Source organism: Natrix helvetica, assembly GCF_964273705.1.
Source record: "Natrix helvetica genome assembly, chromosome: Z".
Taxonomy (NCBI): Eukaryota; Metazoa; Chordata; class Lepidosauria; order Squamata; family Natricidae; genus Natrix; species Natrix helvetica.
The window spans coordinates 53,309,679-53,335,126 of NC_138554.1; the positions used below are offsets into that span (position 1 = coordinate 53,309,679).

The 25,448-nt window shown below is 39.9% G+C and overlaps 1 protein-coding gene across 1 annotated transcript in view; it reads left to right on the forward strand.

The window, feature by feature from the left end:
• The first annotated feature begins 5,805 nt into the window (after positions 1-5,805).
• Positions 5,806-25,448, forward strand: part of GPATCH8 (G-patch domain containing 8) — a 103,595-nt gene continuing 83,952 nt past the window's right edge. The window contains exon 1 of the mRNA XM_081932561.1: positions 5,806-6,088. Within this exon, the coding sequence (XP_081788687.1) occupies positions 6,044-6,088 (45 nt within the window). The 5' untranslated portion in view covers positions 5,806-6,043. The remainder of the gene's footprint in view (positions 6,089-25,448) is intronic.

Genomic DNA, 25,448 nt, shown 5'->3' on the forward strand with positions numbered 1-25,448 from the left:
GTGTCCAACAGAACTTCAGGCTGAGTTTGAATAATAGTAAGGTAAAATTTGGTTGGTCGCACAATAACTTAAGTAGGCCATTTAATATGCAGAGCATGGCAAGATGTTACTGTTAGATACTCTTTATGGGCTTAGTATGACCATTTTTCACACAAGCAATGAAACATCCCTATGGTCCCATGATCAAAATTTGGAAGCCTGGCAAATTGCATGTATTTATCATAGTTGCAATTGTAAGAAAAGTAATAATAGCTAAATGTTGTTTTTGCAGGTATCATACATTTTAGGGAACACTAAGAAATGCTTAGGGCTTAGAATTATAAGAAAAAGGTAATGTTTGCAACTCCAAAGTCAGGCTAGATGACTTGTGACTACTTTGCTAGCCACTCAACTAGCAAAGAACATACTGTACAATGCTGCTTCACTTAATAACTCTGTCCAATTTCTGACCGGTGAATGCATTTCTCATACAATGTACTTGGGTTTTGTAATCATCTTTTGCAGCCTTCTGAGAAGCCAAGCCAATGGGGAAGCCAGACTCAATTAACAACTGTCACTAACTGAACAATTGCAGCGATTCACTTAACAACTCTGACAAGAAAGATTGCAAAATGGGGCAAAATTCATTTAACAACTGTTTCACTTAGCAACAGAAATTTTGAGCTCAATTGTTGTAAGTTAAGAACTATCTGTATAAATTAGGGAACTGCAACTTTACACATCTGCAGTTATGCAAAATAGGCACAGTTATGCAGTTAAATAATATACTTAGGAACTTTGGTAGTGTTTCATGAGGTTTTATGACATATGATATATTTTCTTTCTATCAGTGATTATGGAGTGACTGTGGAGATTATTGTATACTCGTTTAGTCAATGTTCTAAAATGCTGAAAAATTGATTTATGACACATCCATTACAACATCCATTACAGGGCCATATAATTGCAATCCAAGCACATGTCAATCAGCTTAAATTTACAATATTTGCAGCATCCCAGTCACATTGTTCATGATCTGCCACCTTCCCAGCTGATTTAGACAAGCTAAGCTAAAGGGGATACTGGCAGGGAAGGCTACAAACCACAACCACATAATGTTTCTCATAACTGACTAGGCAAAGTAGGTTGTAAAATTGGGTGTAGTGATGTGATGCTTCACTTAACAACTGCACTATTTAACAACGAATTTGCAGTTCTCAATTGTGGTAAGTCAAGAACTGTACAGTATGCCTGAATGGTTGTATTTTACTGGGCCAACAGGTGGCAGCATCATACATGTAAAAATATTTTCAAAGCAGGAAATTGGAGTGTTGTTTTCACATCTAGGTCCCATTGAATGTAAGTAATAATTTATAAATGTATCTCTCCTACAATCCAAAGCCACATTTTTCAAAGCTAGCTCACTGGCACAATAAAATTTGGTGAAAATAAGTGACATATAAAGCTACAGAAGATAGTAACAGATTAGGTAAAATCATTACTCCGTACTCCATAAATGTTTTAAATATAACGAGACAACTCTGTTAATGTGTTGGGTGATTCTTTAAGAGAAAGTTATAGTGTTGTTGTTAGTTGCGAGGTTGTGTCTGACCCATCATGACCCCATGGACAACGTTCCTCCAGGCCTTCCTGCCCCTCTACCATCCTCTGGAGTCCATTTAAGCTCATGTCTACTGCTTCGGTGACTCCATCCAGCCACCACATTCTCTGTCGTCCCTTTCTTCTTTTGCCCTCAATCTTTCCCAGCATTAGGCTCTTCTCCAGTGAGTCCAAGGTACAGTAGTGCAGTCTCATTGAGGGAAATGAAGATTAAATTTAGGCTGACCATATTTTTTATATTTTATGAAATATTAACTATAATAATGACAATAATATGTTCTATTATTTCAATGACCATTTTTTTACCCCAGTTCTATACAGTTCCATGATCATTCTAAGAAGAATATATAGTATAAATAGAATTTGATTTGAATTGAATTCTTAATTGGCCGAGTGTTATTAGACACACATGGAATTTGTCTTCCATTCAGAAACACTCAGTGTGCATGCAAAGTAACAGAATGATGATGATAATCATGGTAATGATATCAATAAAATGGGGAAGTGAAGAAGATAAGGTAAATAATACAGCCATGCTACATGGATAAATAAATGTAGGCATATAACAAAAAATATAGTGGCAAACAAATTTCAAAAAGTTAATATTTACTTACCTAAACTGACAAACAGAATGATCATGTGCTTGCAAAAAAAAAAAAAAAAAAAAAGCAATGGGAGTGGGAGCAACTTCTGATTTTCTACCGGTTTCCCCGTTAACTTGGTTTATGGGAAGTTGGAAGGGAGCATCAAATATCATTAGTCAAGTGATTGTAGCAGTGACGTGCGGTGAGGTTTACGGCTGGTGAGGCTGGTGACGTCATCAGGAAGGCGGGGAATGGGACCACGTGTGCTGGAGGCTGAGGCTGCCTCAGCCTCCAGCACACGTGATCCCATTCCCCGCCTTCCTGAGTGCACTCTGCCGGCTCGCACTCAGCAGTCCCCAACAGCAGCTGCTTTTCAGTGCTTTTCTGAGCGTCTGGCGTTTAGGACATCCAGCTATCTACCTAAATGCCAGACGCACAGAAAAGCACTGAAAAGCACTTCGCCTCCAAGCCATTTCGTCTTGATGACGTGGGTGTGGCCGGACCTCCAGAGCGGTGCCGAGGCGGTCCGGGCGGACTAAAGAGCAAGCGAGCGAGCGATGGAGGATCAGGCAGCCTGATCCTTGTTCGCTCGCCCGCCGGACTGCCTCGGTGCCACTCTGGCTACCTCCGTCTGTCCCGGGAGCTGCAGCGACATCATCAAGACGAAGTCCAGTAGAGGCAGAAATGTTGTCGGCACTCCCGGACTTCGTCTTGATGACGAAGCCACGAAAGCGACTGGGGAATGACGAGAACCTTCCTGCCTCTGCTCGACTTTGCGCGCTCCTCGCGACTGCAATATACATCCAGAAGCGGCTTTTGTGGCTAATGGGGTTTGGGCTTCCAGTCCAACAGCCCCTGCCACATCTAGACGTCTATTGCAGTCGCGAGGAGCACGCAAAGTACAGCGGAGGCAGGAAGGTTATTGGTGCTTCTGAGAACTCTCCTGCCTCCGCCGATTGCCCAGCTGGCACCGCCCCGCGCACGCACCTCGTCCTCCTCCTCCCTCCTCTTCCTCTTCACTCCCCAAAAGCTCTTCTCCTTACCGGAGCTTAGCGGGAACCGTGTAAAAGGGATGGGAGGAAATATATATTATAATTTATTATTATATATTATATATTATTTCATGATGAGAGGTGAGGCTCTGCCTCCCCTGCCTCCCCTGACCGCACGTCCCTGGATTGTAGCAATGCTGCAACAGCCCAACTTTGGGAATAAAATTAGTCTAAATATCATGGAAATTTCAATTCCACAGAAGTAATGTGTCCCGTATTTTTAATGCATTCTTTAATTTAGTGGATTTTAGGAAGCTTGATTCAAAAATTCTTGCAGTTGAATTATCCTTTGGGCTAACTTGATGGTCCAAAGAGATAAACAATTAAAGTTTTATTACTATATTATTTATACTAGATAATAAAGTAAAATAAAATTATAAATGTTAAATCACATCTAAGCAAAAATGTCTTTGCTTATTGCCAGAAAAAGTAAGAAAGTAGGCATGACTACTAGGCAAGGCATTCTAAAGGCTGAATGACTGGTTGGTGTCTATATTGAACAATCCAATTAATTGGATTTATATAATCATTGGTTAGCATTAAAAACTGTGCAAACTTTGAAAATGTAATAAAGTTACTTGGAAAAGGGAGCCTAAGAGCAAAGTCTCTTTAAAGCAACTGCATTCCTACTTTTGGCTTTAAAAACTCTAAAAAGTACATGTGTTTTAATAAATATGATTAATTAAAGTAACCAGATCTTTAATGGTTATTAAAAGTAACTGCTTTAGAGTAGCTCATAAAAGCCTGCATAAAGATGCAACTGCTTTTTAAAAGGGCTGCATCCCTGTTTCTATACAAGTCCCTTCCACAAGATGATTTTTTTTTATTCTCTTTGAAGCAGGCCCAACATAAATTAGCAAAGCACATCAACCCCATAATCATAAATCAAATCATGCATCATCTAAACCCATAGGATGAATTTGTAGAAACAAATTGTCTGGGTGCACCACTCTTTAGGGGTAAGGATTTCCTATATCAATTTCAGCTGACTGATGATAACCGGTTTCAAATACAGGAAGCCCACGAAGATAGCTAGAGCAGTTGTAATTTCCTGCTTTTATCAAGGCTGGCCCATTTCAGGAAAGAATTTACAGAGGAGGATATAAACTTACTTTACCGATATGATTGAGAGGGGTGGGGAGATGTAAATGAATCAAAAAGATAGTGAACCTAAACACTATACTCAAAATCTACAATCAAATGTTTTTTCTCCTAATAATTATTTTTAAAAATTGGGTGCATGTTTAGTAAACTAAGAATTGAATGTGTAAATCAAACATAATTTATGTATTTATTTATTCATATTTTATTCTAAGCACATTGAGTGACTCATATACTGTACATCAAACCTTTTAAGAGCCTACTAATTTCAGCTTGAAAGTAGGCAAATACTGACATCGTTCCCATTGAAGCTTTTAAGGGGTTAACTTCGGTTAATCGTTGTATTAATAAGGCAACGTGAAGTTGATTTTTGTTGAGATGACCTCGTGAAATCAATCGAATAAGTATTCCAGTAGGAAACTCGCTACCTTTCATTCCCTAGTAATTCCTTTCCTTCCAAATCAGCACGGGGCTTATAAATAGCCTAAAAGTGGTCCGGCGAAGGAGGACGACGAGGAAACTTAAGCAATAGGTGGCTAATCCTCCCATGGATAAAGCACTTCCCAAGGGTGGGAAAAAGGAAACTAGCTGGAAGCCCCTGTCATTTAGTACTTCTGAGAGTCGGCTATAATCAATGCCAGGAATAGATGGGTGCAATTCTTTAATGGCTTCAAATTTTCTCTGAGGAAACGTTTTTCTGCACTTAAAAGGCGAGGAAATTCTGAGTCTCCTTCAGGAGATCTTTAACCTGAAGGACGTGGGCAGGGTTAAAGACAAAGGTGGCTGGAATCCGCAGCTACTAAACACGGGGCGAGGCTGCTTCTGGTAGTTCTCGGGTGCTGCGTTTACTAAGGAACAGCTGAGGGAAGGCATGTACCGAATTAGAGCTGTAGCAGTTAGAGCTACAGAGGGCGAAAAGGACGGAACCTGGAGACCTCTCGGCCACTCTCCTATCAGTAGTCAGCTTTCTGAATGTCTAGTGTTGGGGTGCTGCTCCCTAGAGAAAAAAAATGGTAAAATTTAAAACACGTTTTGATTTTCCAAAAAGAGAAACAGCAAGCGAAAGTGACTATATGCAGAATCATAGCTTGGCCGATGTAACGAAGAGCACCCTACACGATTTTAAATCATAGTTCAGCCAAACATTAATTTCTGAGTACTAAAACTTTTTTAAAATGCCTATGCCAGACATTACTCGGTCAGTGGGCGTTTTTTGCTGGTGGTTGTTGATAGACGTTAGGCTAATATAGGCTACTCTTCTTGGCTGTCAGATTTCGGATTTTTATACGTGATATCCCTAACTTAAAACTTTATTTATTTTTTAACGGAAAATCTCCAATATTAAATAATTACTCGGGTTGCAGCAGTTTACTTAAACTAGAATCTGGTCCAAATCCAGCGTTCACTAGCAAACAGAACACAAGCTTAACCTGACTTTAAACATCCCCCCCCCCCTCCTTCATTATAAAGAACAGGCAGTTCTGTTTTCACTGCCTTGTAACAGGGAGGAGGTGGAGGCGCTGTTGGCCAATCACAATCCTGAGAAAAACTCTACATTTAAAAAAAAAAGGGGCGAAACAAGCTCGGAAGCTGAGCGTTCGTGTGAATCTAAGTCTGTAGGCGACGATCGCCCTGGGTGTGCGCACGTCAAGTACGTAAGGCTCCTCTTCGTCGCAGTCTCCTAAGATAAAGGCGAACCGAACGAAAATGGCGGATAGGTTTTCCCGCTTCAACGAGGACAGGGACTTCCAGGTACCGATACCCACGGCCAGAAATGGCGGCCGTGTCTGACTGTAGCATATGGGTGCCCGCCTTCCTTCCTTTTGGGGGGACAAAGGAAAAAACAGTGGCGCCCACTCCCGCTTCGAAGTGTTTATTCCATGCAATTAAGGCCTCTTCCTTTCAGGTTTCCGTCGCCCGCTCTGTTCATCTTTGGGGGAGCCGTTTGAAGTATTTGTCCTTTTGCTGCTTCGTTTTTCTTTTGAGGGGGGAAGGATCGAGATTTTCCCCTTTCCAAGTCAGATTTGCACCGGAGACTGAGCTCCCCAGAGTGGATAGTATTGGGATCTTCTCTCTTTTGAAGTTTGGTTGGGTATGAGAGGATGCTCTTCCGTTGCATGTTTTTAATCCAGTCTCTTAAAGACAGGTTCTTTGTCCCCCGTCCCCCCCCCTCTCTCGCTTTCATGCCACACATCCCAGTCGAGTATATATTCTGCTTTTATTCCCTTTAGCTTCTAAGGGGATAAGAGAAGGAGAAATGTTTAAGGATCACCAGCCATGTTTTTAGCTTCCTTGCCTTCCGCCAAGGATTTAAATATTGTAGATTGATTCGAAATGGCCTCCTTTCCTTTCCAGTATAATGCACACTTTTAGGTAGAATTTCTGGACAATGAGCATTTCCAGTTACTTTTTTAAGGGGCTTCTTACTGTGGGATGGTTTCTCCATCTGATCTCAGTTTAAAGCAATTTAAAAATGGGTATTTTATGGTGAAGGGAATGCTTTGGTAATAATCAGATGGAAGTGGAAATGTTAAAAATGTATTTAGCATTTTCTCTTCTCCTTGGCATGTACAGCCAACATACTGTATTGCAGAAAAATAAAGTGCTGATCCTTGTTAATGAGGATATCGTCTTTTCCATATTGATGATCTTGCATTCTAAAGAAAACAATCCTCCAGTCTTGTTTTTTGTAGCTTTGTAAAATCAAAGCTCTTGCTGCCTGATGCAGATTGAAGAATGATCTGCTATATGACTTCTTTTCCAACCTGTGTATATCATTAATTGGCCTTTAGCTTAAATAAGGTTACATAATTATGTTTCTTATGCCATCCATTGTTTAGCCTTTTATGATTAGAGCCTTTAAAATGTAGTGGTAATGGGTTTATTGCAAATGGGGGGGAGTAATCACTACTATAAGAGCTTTTGAAGTTACATATTTACTTAAAATAAGTTTATCTCACTTTTCTACTTGAAAAGGAGTAGGGCATACTCCTCTTTATTACTTAAGTTTTCTTGCCAGCCAGGAACACATCTTTGCAGGAGAAATTTTGGGCATGCAGCAGCAGTTTAAAATTGTCAGGGTTTTTTGCTTATTGAAGATTGTATCTATAATCATTTAAATCTTGTAATATGCAAATAATAGTCATAGTTACACATTGCATAAATCAAAAGCCTTGAGCATTTGAGCATTGACAAAAATATTAGTATCCCTTGAATCTCCTTTTTTGGCACAACTGATTCCTTCTGATGTAAACATTTAGATGTAAAATTTATATTTACTTTTACATTCAGATTTCTATTTTTTTAAATGTCAGTGTTTGCTAGAAATGAGTATATTACATTACACTAACTTTGTGTTTCAAAAACACTGGCTATTGAGTAGATAATGGGCATATTTATTTTTTCTGTTTCCTGCATAAAAGTAAAGCTTTTTGCAGTTTCAGAAGAAAGTACTGCATTATGCTGAACCTATCTGTAATAGCAATGGGGGTTGGAGGATGAATATTGGCTTTTCTTTCCAGATGTCTGATGGAGACTGAAATGTGAACTCTAGTTTGCAGCAGAAATAATTCTTGAGTTCTTCCTTCAGCCATAGGGCTTTATCTCTGAACTGTTTGGAAAACAAGAAACTATGTTGATACATGAATCGGAGATAGTTGTACATTCCCTTCCATTTCTTTAGGAATGTTTTTAGTAATGGACATATAACATGTTCTGTGGGATGATGAAATTTTACACTGCTATCTTAAAAATGCAACAGTTAATTTCAGTTTTATTGTAAAATAATATCCCCAGTGTAACTTGTTCTTGCATATAAAATGATATAATTTATACAGTTTTATAGTTATTTCATAAATGTTTCACAGCTAACTACTGTTCAAACATTAACAGAAATATTCAATTGATTTTTGGATTTTTATTCTCCTGAAATTATCATATGCTTTTAATATGCATATCTAAAAATGTACTGTGTAAATCTTTTAAGTAGAGACATTTATCTTCATTATCTTGATTTTCTTAATGAGATGTAATATGGTAGTAATTGGAACTTATTTTCTTGTTTCATCTTGTATGTGTAAGATATTGTGAGGGACAGTTAGAAAACAATTCTCTTTTAAGAGAGCAAGGATACAATGATGATCAAAAAAATAACTGGCAGTATAGAGTGTTTTACATTAGATCTCCAAAGAACATAAACACAGAACCTGTCTACAACACTTTAAAGAAGCTACTGGATCATATCATACACCCCTGAAAATAATGTAAGTTCTGAACACATATTTTGATAAGTAAAGAAATTAATAACTTCATTGAATCAACTTTACATAAAATTATTAAGTAGCAGTTCTCTATTTCTGAGTGAGAAGGATAATGTACTAAGTTTAATAACCCGATTGTTGTTAAAACATTTGCAGATAAGAGATTAGTTGCTACTGCTGTTTAATAAATAAGTTTCATTAAAGATAGTACAATGCTATAAACAGCCAAAATCCACCCATAAGACTCAGTCCCTCCTCCCCTCGCACGCACATCATCTGGATAAAATCTTAGTTTGATATTTTTGATTGTTGGTCACAGTGACTGAAGAGTAGGTCCATTGAGATCCACAAACACTAATCATGTCTCAAATCACGCTTATATGGGAAAAACTATTACCGTGTTTCCCCAAAAATAAGACAGGGTCTTATTTTCTTTTTGCTCACAAAATATGGCATGGGCCATATTATGAGGGGAGGGTTTATTGTTTTGGGGTTTCTGGGTGGCTGCTGTCTTGCGAGCGAGCTCCCAAAGAGCCGGGCACAGCCTCATGGGCAAATGGCTGTGTTACGCTGTTGCAGCAGCGCAACACAGCAGTCATGAAGCGACCACACTCATGAGCAGCCACCCAGCAACCCCCCTTTCCAGCCAGGCACAGCGCCATTCACTGACCTAGGGGTATTGCCAAGCCACGTAAGCGCCTGTTTGCCACCGCCCAGCTCCCGCAGCTTGGCACCTTCGAAATGCCAGTGAATAGCGCTCTGCATGGCTGGAGAGGGGGGTTGTGCGAGTGGCTGTTCTGCTCGCGCTCGTGTGCCTCCCAGCCTCATGATGCCCTGGCTCATCTCTCCCTGCAGAGCCAGGATATCTCTACTGCCACCGCCACCCCAGCATGGCTTTTTCGGCGGCTTCCAAACCGAGTCTTCCAGCAGTGGCCTCTCTGGGCATATGCTCTATGGTTGTGGGCCAGCTGCCGGCAGAGTGTACAACCATAGAGCGTACGTCCAGAGTGGCCACTGCTGGAATACTTGGTTTGGAAGCCGCCAAAAAAGCCATGCTGTGGTGGCGGCGGCAGCGGAGGTGCCCTGGCTCTGCAGGGAGAGCTGGGCCAGGGCATAGTGAGGCTGGGAGGAGTAGGAGCGGAACAGCTGCTTGCGCAACCCCCCTCTCCAGCTGTGCAGAGCGCCATTCACTGGCATTTCGAAGGCACCAAGCTGCGGAAGCTGGGCGGCGGCGAACAGGCGCTCATGCGGCTTGGCAATATCCCTAGGTCAGTGAATGGCGCTGTTCACTGACCTAGGGAAAGGGGGTTTGCCGGGTGGCTGCTCGTGAGGGTGATCACTTCATGGCTGTTGTGTTGCGCTGCTGCATTAGTGGGGATGTTGTTATCTCCTATATTTATGTTATAGATAAGCAATGTTTCTCATGCTTATGTCTTTGCCCTTGTTCTGATTCATTTTTGATTCTCTTATTCTATAGCCCCTGTTTTAAAATTTAGCTTCTGAACATCTTAGAAAAGAATCTTACTATTTTTGCATATTTTATAATTCAAAGTGCTCTGTTATTTTAGGAATATAGGTTAAATCTGATTATATATGAAACTATAACCCAGTTTCTCATAATACCAATCATGAGGCACAAATAGCATGGAGGGTTTAACAATAATTATTTAAGAGTTCTGTATGGCTGCCTAAGAATTTTAGTCAAGAACCTAACTTTATTTTTACACTCTTCCCAATAGCAACTTCAATCACCTTGACCCCAAAGCACTATGTTTTAAGAGCCTTTTTAAAAGGGTTCAAAGCCAATAATACATCGAGGAGACGGTAGATATACCAGTGGAGAAGGCATGCCTCCTGAATTCTATCAGATGATATTACTTCTGGGGCAAGAACTGAAGCATGCCCATCCTATTTAAACAGGTAGAGCCCAATAAGGACAAGGAGCTATTGTCGTTATTGGAAATAAGGACAATAACTCAGTTCTGTGCCATACAAGACTTTGTAGGTGATAACCAGCACCTTGAGTTGCACCTGGCAGCATATTGGAACTAATGCAGCTCATAAAATAATGATGTTACATGGGTGTACTAAGATGCACCCATAACTTCACATACCACTGCATTCTGAACCAATTGAAGGTTCCAAATGTCCTTTAGGGGCTGCCGCGTAGAGCACATTGTAGAGATATACTTGAGAGGTGATGCTCTAATTTGAGCCTCCAATTCAGGAATGACCACATTTGTTGCACAAGATCAAGTTATGCAAAGGTCCTCCTGGTCTGGAACTGTGTTTCTAAAAGGACCCCCAAGTTGTATTCTGCTTCTGAATTGGAGAGTGCTCCCTTCCTCAGAATCAACAGTGAAAATCTGCAGTCCAGAGATCAGGAGGATCAAGGACCCATAGACAGCCTTGCTACTCAAGTGCCCACTTTTAGAAACTGGGACAGAACCTTGACAATATTGCTGAGCAAAAGCAGCAATACATAACTGAGTAGCATCCGTGTACTGATGATATTGCATCCCATACCTATAGATGGCCTCCAACAGCTTCATGTAGATATGAGGAGAGGGGAGAGCCATGAGGAAATCCTGCAAAACTGGCCTGGGATAGACCATTCCAACAATGAGTGGAAGTGGTGATGAATGAAGGAGAAGTACGATTACAAATTTTCCAACCCTCTGAGCCAGTCCAGAAACCATGGTCAATGATAAGGATTATTGAGAGATCAAGAAAAGTCAGGATGGATGGCTTCCTCCAATAGGCCACCAGCAACCAATACTTTCTCTACTGTGTCTCAGTCTGAAACCAAACTGGAAGGACTCCAAAGGACTCATTCCTCTAGGATCAATTCAATAATCTATCTTTTTAGATATTGGAGTGGAGAGTAAGGAACATGATATTGATGGAAATAGGCAGAAATCATTACCTAAGCGAAGGGGGTTGGAATTTTTTTGAGTCCAGAACAACCAATGTCATTCAGAAGATAACATTTAGAAATGGATCAGACAGATACCTCCTTAATTTAGTTGTGTATAAGAGGAGGAGGAGGAGGAAGAAGAGGTACAGCACAATCAGACATTTAAGATTCTGTCACTATAGACAACGTCAACAAAAGTAGTTCTAATCATCCTCTTAAATAATTTATTGGGCTGGTGTAACTAGTAGGGTTGACAGTTGAAATCAGGATGAACATTGCCCAATTCAGCAATGGTTTCTTTCAAGCAGTACTAGAGGTGAACAGATCTAACATACGCTTACTCTCTTAATGCTCTAACCAATCAGGAAGGGTACAAGTCTAAAATACAGTCCCTAATAGCTAACAGCTCCAAAGATCCTCTTCCTCAGAACTAAAAGCATTATCTCCTCCAAGATAACAACACAAAATTATGTCTCAGTCACTTCCATAGGATTTGAGTAAACTGGAATCAAATTTAGTATGAATCCAAGCAATTTTATCGCCAGGTTCCAAAGCAATCCTCATATTAACCTTGCGAATGTTTCCCTGATCCTTTCCTATCAGAAGAGACTAAGTCACATTGAACAAAGCTGCTGGCTGTCACTTGGAAGACACATTAAGAGGAGAGAAATAAATATATTTTGCCATTCCTATTCACATAAATTAAGGAAGGCTCTTACCTGTGTCCAGTTAGATCATACTTTTATCTTCTTCCAAGCAGTACTCTTCTGTAACTTTATCTTCTGGATATCTTTTGTAAATTGAGACCCTCTGGGATCTGCATGCAGAGTCCACATTGATACAATTTTATCCAAGGCCATTATCTTTTCATTCCAAGCATTTACTAAGACTTCATTCAACTGGGATGGATTGATTTCTGATATAATTATGAAATTACATTAAAACAATTTTGAGCAAGTTTATTGTGGCCCTCTATTAGTTTTTCCTCTCTCTTTCAATTCATATTAAAGGGGGGGGGAGGTGAAACAAGGATAAATCTTAGTATCTGTCCTTTTAAACTTTATATTAATTCTGTGGTATGATTTTATCAAAAACTGAATTCCTACATTAATCAAATTAATCTTTCTCAGTTCTTTTGTATGTAGAGGCTGCTGTTGCGTTCTATACATTGAGGTTTGAGATAATGTATTTGGGCACTAATTGTACTACTACCCATAAGAGGAAATCTAATCATGAACCACAGGAAACAAAACATTCTATTTCCCAAAAGAAGTGTTTATTCTATCAATCAGTACAAGATTTTTAAATATTTGGACCAAGGACTGTCCATCTGCAGTGGATTCAGAAAAGAAGCATCAGTTTGTGGAAATTCTGAAAAGGAACTAATTTAATTGCTTAATTACTTAGATGTGCGAAAGAAGGATTGAATGAGACTGAAAATGGAGAAAAGGGCCTATTCCTAACTGCTTCAGTTCCTTCCCTTTACATATGTCTCCTTCCAGATTACCAGGTTTATCAAAAGAGAGTGAAAAGAGGAATGTATTAGATTTACTGCTGTGTGCTCAGCTTGACTTCTGCTGGATCTCTTCAAACTGATCACTTTTTCCTGCTTTGGGGAAGAACCTCTGTCAAGATCTTCTGCCCAGTCCATCCTCAGAGAGAAAGGCTTCATAATAACAAATGTCATCTTTCTGGAACTTCAGTTCCCCTCCTTCAGTAAAGTTACCAATGGACTCTTCTCCTTCCAGGAACCAATAACAAATACTATCACATAACTTCATTCTTTTTTTTTTCAGCCACTCTATTTTGTATAGACTTTCTCTCTCTCTTCTCGTTTTTCACTTTATAATTTTGGATCAGATGACCAGCATGTCTGCCAGCAACTGAGTAAATGAATGTCCCCTCCCCGCCAGGGCTTTACTCCCCTACACTTACATACCAGGCTAGTCCAATGTCTAGCTGTCTGTTTCTACATCTCTTCACAATAGTCATACCTAGGAGCCAGGTCAGCTCATTAGCCCTTGCAACAGTGTAGCTCCCTTTCAAGGCCACAAAGGAGCTGCTTCTCTCTCTTTTTCTCCTTCCATATGCTGACTCATGCTAGTACATCAGCAAGTCACTAAAAACATATTGCAATGCATACTGTACACAGAAAGTTAGTTTGATAAACTTCACTGAGTATATTGGAGAAAAATAGTTATTAGATTTTTTCAATAATAAGACATTCTCAGTGTATAAAATTACTTACATGGCATTTATTTTAGAAATAGGATTTATAAGATGGAAATAACAAATGGAATTGTTTACAGTAGTATTTACAACTTTTACTATTTTATATTAAGCTGCATAGTTTTTGTCCTGGTCCATCTATACTTTGAGTGCATTCAGCTGAACACTTAAAGGCAGTACAGCAGTTGTATAAAGTTGTCTGTATTTGAGGCCTAGAAGTGTTGGAGACAAGCAGCATGTTTTTCAGAGCAAAAGGCGATAAAAATTAGTTGGCAATGGATCTTTCCGGCAGCTGTGATGCTGTGGGTTTATTAAGCTTTATAAATCATCAATGGGGCATACAACTGGTTGGTGGGCTGATGTTGCCTTTCGGACATATGTTGTGCAGGCCAAGCATGATACAGGGAGTAAGTTTCTTTTTTGTGGTTTGTGTTTTCTGTTACATGAAATAGTGAGCTCTGTAATGTGACCAGATAAAATATATTCTATACTGTAATAAATCTTTTTATTGCTTGCCTTGTTAAAAGTTGATCTTAGATTGCACCCATATCTTGTATATTTTGATGGATTGTTGTACATCAAACAATTATTACTATATAGACAATAATGTGAAATCACAGCTACCAGGTTTTTTTAAAATCTGTTTGGCTTCAGATACATCAAATTCATTCCAAGAAACTAGGATGTTATAATGTATAAACGCAGTATATATACAGAACCAAGCAGTGTGGTATTTTGTAAATGCCAAATGGAAATTTTGTCAATGCACAAATTTTTAAAGATTTTTGGTATGGCACCCAGTGTCATTAACCACTGGGATTACCATAGCTAGTTACTTTCATAATTTTTCACCTTTGATTTTGAGATCTTGATACTATCCGAACTTCTCTAATTCTTTGCCTTCTATTCTACCATCCACTAGCATTGCCATATCAATTATCCACACTTTCTTCTTTTCAATCACAGTTTAAATCTGGTGTGTTATGAGCCAAAACATTATCAATTTCTGTTTGATAATCTCATAACATTTTAATTTGCTTCTTTTCAACTACTCTTTCTACAATATATGCTACTGGTAGTAGGTAAACTTAACTAATAAGACTCATGTAATCATAACCATTAATACTATTTTGTGAGTACAGAAGTTTTAGATTATGAAATGTACATCTCTGGAACAAACTATAGTTCATGAATTTGCTCTCATCAGAAGTATGAAACAAAATAAATCTATATTCATTTCCATGAGATCCTTGGAAAACTGGTATGATAAGAATAAAGTACACTAGTCCATGCAATCTTAAATTTCATATTTCTGAACATCCATTGTCTGTATATTTTACAGTGTAGTATTTGTATTTTTTAAGAATATTGTGAAATTAAAGATTTCTATTGGGTATTTTGCATTGCAGGAACAAATGCTGAATGTCAATTACTCCGTGTAGTATTTAATCCATGGATTCTTCACTCGCGCTGTTGCAAATAACTTAATCAAGAATCTGAATTCAAAGGAGGGGTACAGTAAATACACCATTCCAGTATTTTGAGCTGGTTTAAATTTGATTTAAATCAACTCAATTTAAATTATAATTTTTAAAAAGCGACCGTCATCTCTGTCCCGCAGTGGCTCCTCCTTTGACTCGCTGTTGACTCACCGACAGTCCCATTCACTTTCATGGGATGGCTGGTGATCAGCAGTGATACAACAAGGTGTGGGATGTGGCAGGCGGCAGGTGTGTGGATGCCCGTTAGCAGGCGCTATCATGATAGATCTGAAATGGCACGTGCTTTTTAATATTATATTTGTAAGCTGCTTAGAAGGTTTTACTTTCTTTTTTACTGCTTGCCCTTCCTCCTCACACTTGGAGCCTGGTACAGATGTGTTTCTCTTCAAACAGTCATACAGTTTGTAGTGTACACAGATTTGCAAAACAATGGGATAAAGGAATATTCCTGAACTTATGTTTTATGATTTATTTCATGGTTACTGTGAAATTGTGTGAATGCATCAATGCAATGCATGTTATGTTTCTCTCTTTGTTCTGTTTTCTTGCATATTTATTATAGTAGTATCATTATACTCAAATGCTTTGAAATTCATCAAAGTATTTTGATGCAAAATATTTTGTCCTGGTACTCATTGTTATTTGGTACTCAACACACAAGCTAGAACTTGTTGGAATCAGCTGTGCTGTGACCCACTACATTATTCCTTATGGGAAAAGTTTGTTTGTTATTCATCATTTTTGGTACTCATCGTACCTCCCAGAACCAATTCATTATGAGTACTGAGGTGCCCCTATATTACTATTTTATTAATTAAATCAATTTGTCACCCATCTTGTCACAAGGTGACCCTTTGTACTTTGTATTTGTATCAGCATCTGTCACAAGCAGAACTCACTGAGAATCAGAAGCATCTGCCCCACAACAAGGGAAATCCATTGAGGGGATTATTATTATTTTATCCTGCTTTTTTATATATAACTCAAGCTGGCAAACATAATTAATACTCATGCCTCCTATTTTCTCCACAACAAGAATCCTATAAGATTGGTTGGGCTGAAAAAGAGTTCCGAGCCCCAAATTACCCAGTCTGATTTTATGCTTAAAGAAGAACTAAAACTCATAAGTCTCCTTGTTTTTAGGCTATCATTTTAACCACTACTCCAAACTAGTTTTCTAATTTTTAAGAAATCTGTAGAATTGAAATATTTAATTTAAACATGTTATATTTTTAATCATGTAACTTGAAAATTACTGTATTATTTTAAAGTGAATTAATATTTATATAGCTATTATCAAATCCCTGGGAATTGTCCATACACGATATGGCTACTGTGACATTATACCTACGGTCCACTTTGAAGCCTGTAATTTTGAATGTAGCTTTCTGAGGCTACAGCATAGAGGGGTTGGAGGAAGGTGGACAGATGTGGGAGCAACTTGCAATCTTCCCTGCTGATTTCCCATCTGACTTTCTGAGGAAGCCAGCATGGAGAGTTGCAGGTGGCAATTGTGCGATTGTAGGATGTTTGACAAGCAATCATAAGTGCAAATAGGTTGTCAAGCACCCAGATCACAATAATATGATTGTGAAGACGCTGGATTGTCCAGAAATCCAAGGGCTGGTCATAACCACCATTAATTCAGTGCCATCTTAATTTTGAGCTGTTGTTGAATGAATGAACGCCAAGGAAACTCTTTCAGTCTTGAAAAGCAAAAGCTAATCCAGAGAATAAACAGGAGATATAATGGCTATTGGATGAAGAAGTGGAAAATGATGTCTGGCAACTTCAACAATGACAGGAAAGAACCAAATCCCGTTAGAAGAGAAAGTTATGTGCTTGAAACTGAGCTAGGCTACAAATGTGCATACTGGACAAGTATTTGAAATGGGGATGGTTTATTCAATAGGGTAATGTGTGGTACAGCTCTTGAAGGCCACAGGAAAAAGGGCTCAGGGCAGTAATGTTTATAGAAAAGTTATCTAGTTTGAAGAGTATGTGTATGAGTTAGTTGGGGTTTTTGTTTCAGGCGATGTGCAAATTTTGGTGAAGAGGAAATGCCACTCTTCTCTCCTTGCAGGGATGATAATCTTTATTCCCTTGTCTAGGTGTTTGGTTTCCTGGAATTGAGGGACAGAAACTATTTTGTGTATTCTGAGAAATTTTAACAACTTGCAGACTTTTTTTTTCTTATGATAAGAAATCCTACATTTACCCAGTTCTTAAAGGGAAAGCACTTTGTCAGTTTTAGCCTACATGTCTGCAACAATACATTTCTTTGTAATATTGTTGGTTAGCTCACTGAAGGGTTAGAGGAGAAGGATGAGGGATGGCATTTAAGCATTTCACCCTTTTTCTATTTTTATATTCCCACACCCCAATCTCTGGATCTTGGCTTCATGCTCAGCAACAAACCTGCATAGAGCACAGCTTGGAGCCTAACCTAGAGCTTTGTTCCATAACTTGATTTACGTAAGGAGTAATCTGAGGTGCATATAAATTTCCCAGTATGTTCAAGAAATTCTGGAAGAAGGCAAAGAACCTTGTGCCACTTTAACCTTAAAAGACCAAAAAGTGCTAAATAAGCTAAAGTCTAAAGTCCTGTTTAGGTAAGTCACTAGAACTGGGAAAGTGAATTTAATTCTGACCAGCCAGGGTAAAAGCTTTGGAATAATGTATGAAGTTGTCATTCAAATTTTGGTATATCCAGTCATCGCCAAAAGAATTCCCTACATGGTTGCTGGGATCAGATGTCACAAATATTGAAAAGCATATGAATTAACAAAAGGTTGAATCATTTGCCACATTATCAGATAAGTGACAGTTTCAGATCTGCAGAGAATAAGAACATATTCAACAGATTTACCTGGCCTATTGTTTAAAAAGAGAGTGAAACCAGTTTTGAGATAAAATGAATAAGGCTAGAAATTGTGATTTATTGGCTGGACTTTGTTTCCCAAGTAGAATGGTGCAGTATCTTTGGAGCAATGCTGAGCAGAAGACATTAAAACAAGTTACGATAGTATGAATGCTCTGCATTGTTTCAAGGTCAAAAGCTTACTCTTTCTTTTTTTCTGAAAGGATTCCAAATCTTCCAGAAAGCTGACACCTGCCATAAAGCTGCTTTCCAGTATGAAAGTTTTACTGTGACAGAAAAGGTTTCTTCCTAGGTTTCACCCAATGACATTCCCTAGCTGGTGGGACCCACAAGATACCTCTCTTTCTGGGCCTGATGGGATGGGCAGATACAAGTGGGGAAAAGTTTAAGTCATGCTTCTTATGTGTAGCATCAGACATTTTTGGGACTCACAACTCATCTCTCTGATTTCTAGGACAGATGGCAAGCCAGATCTTCAGACCCTTCCAGAAGGCCATCAAAGTCTGGGGCCCCTGACCTTGGGGAGAATGATTTTCCCTAAACCGGATGTAGCAGCAGATATTAAATGATTAAGAATTGAATTTAAAATTTTACAAGCTATAAAAGAAAGTGCAACTAGATATACCAAATCTGAAAATATATTGTCAGGTCATTTGTATGATCTGGAATACAGACTGGATTTTAGCACCATATAAGATACCTTGCATCTTTTTAAGGAAACAGAGTTTAGGAGAGGCCTACATAAATATGAAAAGTATAGAAAATCAGTCTATAAAATGTAGTATGAATCAGAGGTAGTATTCAGCCAGTTCTGACAGGTTCTGGAGAACCGGTAGTGGAAATTTTGAGAGTGGGGAGGGAATGGGGATTTTGCAGTATCCTTCTCCTGCCACTCCCACAAGCCACACCACAGAACCGGTAGTAAAATTTTTGAATCCCACTACTGATATGGACTTATTTTTTCTGTCCAAAGTTATGTACGTACATACGTACATATGCATATACACACACCCCTCGTGTGTGTGTGTATGTATATATGTGTGTGTGTGTGTGTATACACACACACACACACACACACATTCATTCATGAAAAAAATATTTGCTAAAACCAATAAATGGAAAGAAAATCTATCGTCTACAAGACTTAATCATTAACAACAAAGATGGAACTATTCAAAACTTTTTCTTAGAATTTCAGCAGTGTGATTATGGTTTCAGTATATCCAAATGAGCAATAATCTAGGAAGAAATTACAAAGACAAGGTGAAAAACTCAAATTCAATTTGATTGAATTTCAAATACTGATAACACGTACTACAAAATATCTAGCGTATACCCATATTGTTGCTGGTATGATGTAGACTGAGTAAGTTAAAGGTCATATGTTTAAATTGATATAGAATTTAAACAGGACAATTAATATGTAATTATGGAAGACACATTTTTTCCCCAAAACATGATATAATTATTTACTAAATATATAGATCCATCTACCTGATTTTTACTCAAGGAATCTGATAGAAGGTCAGGTCAGGGGATAGTGCAAAGAGTATGGACTCTAATTCTTATCTATATAGTGCTAAAATTCTCATTGTTCCATCTACTACACGATCCCCAAGCTAGTTGACAAATCCATGTTTTAAGGGTCTTCTGGAAGGCCAACACCTTTCTGAGTAAAATGGTGCCTCTAAGGACAACAATTTTTGAATCCAATTTTTGTACCTTAAATGGGCTAATTTACAAAATGTGTTCAAAATTCAGATCTGTGAGTCCTGAGGGAATAAAATTTGGGGAAATAATGCTTCAGTGCTATTGGCTGTTACTATAAACAAGTTTTGTGATAGCTTCCTTGTTTTGCAAACACTCATTCCCTCCCTGACCCAGCAGCAGCCTCTTATATGCCTACTAGGTAAGGTAGCATAGGTTCCTAAATAGGGGTGGGTTTCATTTTTTTTTGCTATCTATTCTGTGGGAGTGGCCTATTTTGTGAGCATGTGACTGGGTGGGCGTAGCCAACTTGTAAAATGTGGTGAAACTCACTTAACAACGCTCTTGCTTAGCAACCAATATTTGGGGCTCAATTGTCTTTCTTTCTTTCTTTCTTTCTTTCTTTCTTTCTTTCTTTCTCTTTCTCTCTTACTCTTTCTCTTTCTTTTTCTCTCACCCTCCCCTCTCACACACACACATACATCCCTTCCAGTTGACGAAAATTTCTATTTTGCCAGCTGGGAGGCTGGCAAAGAAGCCTCCCCCCTCCCCCCACTGAACTGTCCATGCCTCCTCAGGAGAGAAGGAAAGAAGCTGGTCTTGGGAGAGACCTTCCCTCCCCCTTCAGAGAGCCTATGTGGGAAGAGAGGAGGCAGCCTGGTTTGAATGCAGGCGGGCGATTTAGTGGCTAATGCCTCCTTTGCTCGTTGGGGCAGGCGGAGAAAGAAAGAAGTGCGTGATAAAGCAGCCCCAGCCTCCAAGGGTGAAGGGGAGTGCCTTCGCCCTCTGCTATCACATGCCTCCTTTCCCAAGATTGGCAGGATGCCTCTCCCCACTCCCCACCATTCGGGGCTGCTACACCCCGCAAGAGATTTCCTGGTCCAGGATCCTGGGAGAAACTCATCTGCCTAGAGTTGCCAATCCTTCTGCTGGCCCAAGAGGAAGCTTCTGCTGCTGCCTTTACAGATGCTGCAGAGGTGCACAACTTTCCATCGGCTTTTCCCTCGATGGCGCAGATCTGGAGCCCTTAGGATGCCGTCATGGCCGGATTCTCTCTCCGGCGGCGAAGCACCGCAACCAACCAGGAAGCAGCCTGAGTAAGGTGAGGGCACGTGGGGCAAAGAGCACTTTCTCCTTCTCTTCTCTGATGACCTTGCAAAAAAACAGGGTCTCCCTCCTCGATCTCCCGGCCTACAAAGGCGGCAGCAAAAGCTCCCTCTTGGGCCAGCAGAAGGATTGGCAACTATAGGCAGATGAGCTTCTCCCAGGATCCCAGGCTAGGAAATGTCTTGCGGGGTGTAGCAGCCCCATATGGTGGGGAGTGGGGAGAGGCATCATGTCAACCTTGGGAAAGGAGGCACATGATAGTTAGCTAACTAAGGTATGTAGGAAGCACTCCATTATAGTAGTGGGGGATTTTAACTACCCTGACATCAACTGGGAAACAAACTGCACCAAGTGGAAGATCCAACAGGTTCCTAACAAACCTAGCAGACAACTTTGTTTCCCAAAAAGTAGAGAAGGGAACAAGGGGATCAGCCATATTGGACTTAATTCTCACTAACAGAGAAAATAATAGAAGGTGTTGAAACCACAGGAACCCTGGAGGCAAGTGACCATGCAATATTGGAATTCAACATTATGTAAACACAAGTAGTAGAACAAAGTCAAACTAGAATCTTGGACTTTAAGAGAGCTAATTTCAATAAACTTGGAGAGAGCTTGGAAAGGATTCCATGGATGAGAATCCTCAAGGGGAAAACAACTCAAGAAGTTTGGGAAATATTGAGAAGTGAGATTATAAAAGCCCAGTCTAGCACAATACCAATGAAGAAGAAAAATAATAGCTCTCAAAAGAAACCATAGCTGCATAAAGAACTCTTTGACAAATTGAAAGACAAAAGGACAAGTATAAAAAGAGAAAAGGGGGGCACATAACTAAGGCAGAATATCAGCAAATAGCCAAAACCTGTAAAGATAAGGTGAGAAAAGCTAAGGCTCACAATGAACAAAGGATTATGACAAGTAAAAAATAACAACAACAAAAAAAAGCTTCTTCCAACATGTTAAAAACAAGAAAAAAGTCAAAGAAACAATTGGTCCATTGCTGGGAGAAAGTGGCAAGAAGGTGACAAGCAACAGAGAGAAAGCAGAACTAATTTTTTGCATGTCTTTACACAAAGGGATAAAACAATCCAACCTATCAAAAACAGCACCACAAAAATCAGATTAGGAACACAAGTTGAAATAGGGAAGAAAATGGTAAGTGAGCACCTGCCTACCCTAGACGAGTTCAAATCACCAGGACCGGATGGATTACACACCAGGATTCTGAAGGAACTGGCAGACGAGATCTCAGAACCACTGAACTATATCTTTCAGAGATCCTGGAGCACCGGGGAACTGCCAGAGGACTGCAAAAGAGCTGATGTGGTTCCCATCTTCAAAAAAGGAAAAAAAAATAGATCCAGGAAACTATAGACCTATCAGCCTGACGTCAATACCAGGAAAGATTCTGGAAAAGATAAGCAATGAATTAGGGAACACCTAGAAGCAAACAAAGTAATAGCCAAAAGCCAACATGGGTTTGTCAAAAACAGATCATGCCAGACTAATCTTATTGCATTCTTTGACAATGTGATAAAATTAGTGGACCAGAGGAATGCCGTCGATATAGTTTACTTGGACTTCAGTAAGGCATTTGATAAGGTAGAACATAACCTACTACTAGGTAAAATAGAAGAATGTGGGTTAGACAGCATCACCACCAGATGGATTCGTAACTGTATGACCAACCGCACTCAACGTGTAGTCCTCAATGCAACTGCATCTACATGGAGGGAAGTATGCGGTGGAGTACCCCAAGGCTCTGTTTTAGGCCCAGTACTCTTCAACATCTTCATCAATGATTTGAATGAGGGAATAAATGGGGAACTCATCAAATTTGCAGATGACACCAAGCTGGCAGGAATAGCCAACACTCCAGAAGATAGGCTTAAGATACAGAAGGACCTTGACAAACTTGAACATTGGGCATTAGCTAATAAAATGAAATTCAATGGTGAAAAGAGTAAGGTTCTACATTTAGGCAACAAAAACGAAATACACAGATACAGTATAGGTGATACCTTGCTCAATAGTAGTAACTGTGAAAGGGATCTTGGAATCCTAGTGGACAACCATTTAAATATGAGCCAGCAGTGTGCAGCAGCTGCCAAAAAAGCCAACACATTCCTAGGCTGCATGAAAAGAGGGATAGAATCAAGATCATGTGAAGTGTTAATACCACTTTATAATGCCTTGGTAAGGCCACATTTGGAATACTGCATTCAGTTTTGGTCGCCACGATGTAAAAAAGATGTGGAGACTCTAGAAAGAGTGCAAAGAAGAGCAACAAAGATGATTAGGGGACTAGAGGCTAAAACATATGAAGAACGGTTGCAGGAACTGGGTATGTCTAGTTTAATAGAAAGAAGGACTAGGGAAGACATGATAGCAGGGTTCCAATATCTCAGGGGTTGCCACAAAGAAGAGGGAGTCAAGCTGTTCTCCAGGGCACATGAGGGTAGAACAAGAAGCAATGGGTGGCAACTAATCAAGGAGAGAAGAACTGAGGAGAAATTTCCTGACAGTTAGAACAATTAATCAGTGGAACAGCTTGCCTCCAGAAGTTGTGGAAGCCCCAACACTGGATATCTTTAAGATTTGTCTGGAACGGTATAGGGTTTCCTGCCTAGGCAGGGGGTTGGACTAAGGTCCCTTCCAACTCTGCTATTGTATTGTATTGTATTGCTTGCTGGAATACTGAGTCAAACACTTTTCCCAGTGTATAGATTCCAACAATCATTAAAAATTGATTATTGTTCCTGATCTTAGGATAAGGTTTTAGAATCCCGGTTTCTGGTTTTTACTGATACTGAGTTAGGTTTTTAGTCAGGGAATGAGATTAAAGAATCTCCGCTCAGAAGGAAATTACAGCTACTCTCCCCCACATAGCAATGACAGAATTGGTTATGAGTTCCTGTCAGTGCTGTTATGCAGTGAAACAGACAAACTAATCCAATATGTAATTTTCCCATTTCTCATTGCCATGTTATTCTCCTCCAACTGGGAGTCTTCTTTGTCCTACTCAGCCTAGCTAATACTCTGACTCCAAGAAGTGGAAAAGTTAAGCATAGACCAGTTTGTTGCTCATCTTTGTCTAGGATAGTGTTTTGCTGGTATGAAATGCAAATTGGATCCATAGGGAAGGGGAAGTCAAACAATCTCATCAAAATCATCTTTCTGCAGTCTGTATCTTCTGGATGCACTGATATGCAACTTTTTGATTTTACTTCTTTTACAGATGAAGTTTCACTGAATTTCATAATGAGGTTTGATTTTGCCTTAGCTTGTTTTGTGACCCCAGACCCTTGTGAGTTATTCAGCAAATATGTTTAAAGGATGGCTTTGTACAATACATGTGTTACCGTGTTTTCCTGAAAATACGACACGGTCTTATATTTTTTTGACCCACGAAATATGGCCTTCGGCTTATTAGAGGGGGAGGGCTTATTATTTTTCAGGTGCAGAAAGCAGCAAGCCCACCAGCCTCACCCTCTCCGTCCCACCATCTGCTTGCCTGCGGCCACAATGACCCAAGTTCTCCTTGCATCCTGGACTTCGCCTGTCCTGCTTGCTGGCCGCGGAACAGCTGACTCTGCTGCTCTGGCCTCGCGGGAGGCGGGGAGCTCTTCCTGGCAGAACAAACGAACACACACACACCCTCCCCCTCCAAGGCAGCCACATCCCTTCACTAACTTGCTTTCCAGCTCCATTATCCGTTCCACATGCAACACAAGAAAAGTAGACTGTGTGCCTATGGTAAAAAAAATACCAGAAAATACCTTCCAAGTTCTCGCAAAATATAAAAAAGATCTCGCGAAGTTGGAAGTAAACTACTTTTCTTACCCTGCACTTGACAGTGGAGAATGGAGCAGGAAAGCAGGTTAGTGGAGGGATGTGGCTGCCTTGCAGGTGGGGGGAGAGGGTTAGGGATCTCTCTCACACACACCCACACACCATCCTTTCCATGGGAGCTCTGCACAGACGCAGAGGCAGCTTCGGATAGAGCATGTGAGGGATGTGCATCTGCGCTGAAATCCCAAGGAAAGAACGATTGCCAGGAAAAGGGGTGGGGGGTGGGAATTTACTTCTTATCCTATGTGCTGAGTTTCAGAACAGGGTAAGAGGAAGGAAAATCTCCCCTCCCCATTTTCAAGCCGTTCGCAAAAATGCCTCATTCCGAGCCTTCAGTCCTGCAATATGCTGAAGGCTCGAAATGGAACGTTTTTGCAAACCATTTGAAAATATGGAGGGGGATATTCCTGCCTTTCCCCCTGTTCTGAAGGTCACAGACTGACAAAATCTTCCCTCCCGCATGCCTTCAATCCTGCAATCCTGGATAATGTGAAGGCTTGGAATGTGGCGTTTTTCAAACCTCTTGAAAATGGGGAGGGGGGATTTCGTCTCTTACGTATCCTGTTCTCAGTCTGTACTGACCTTCAGAACAGAGGGATAGGCAGGAATATCTCCCTCCCCATTTTCAAGCCGTTCGTAAAAACGCCCCATTTCGAGC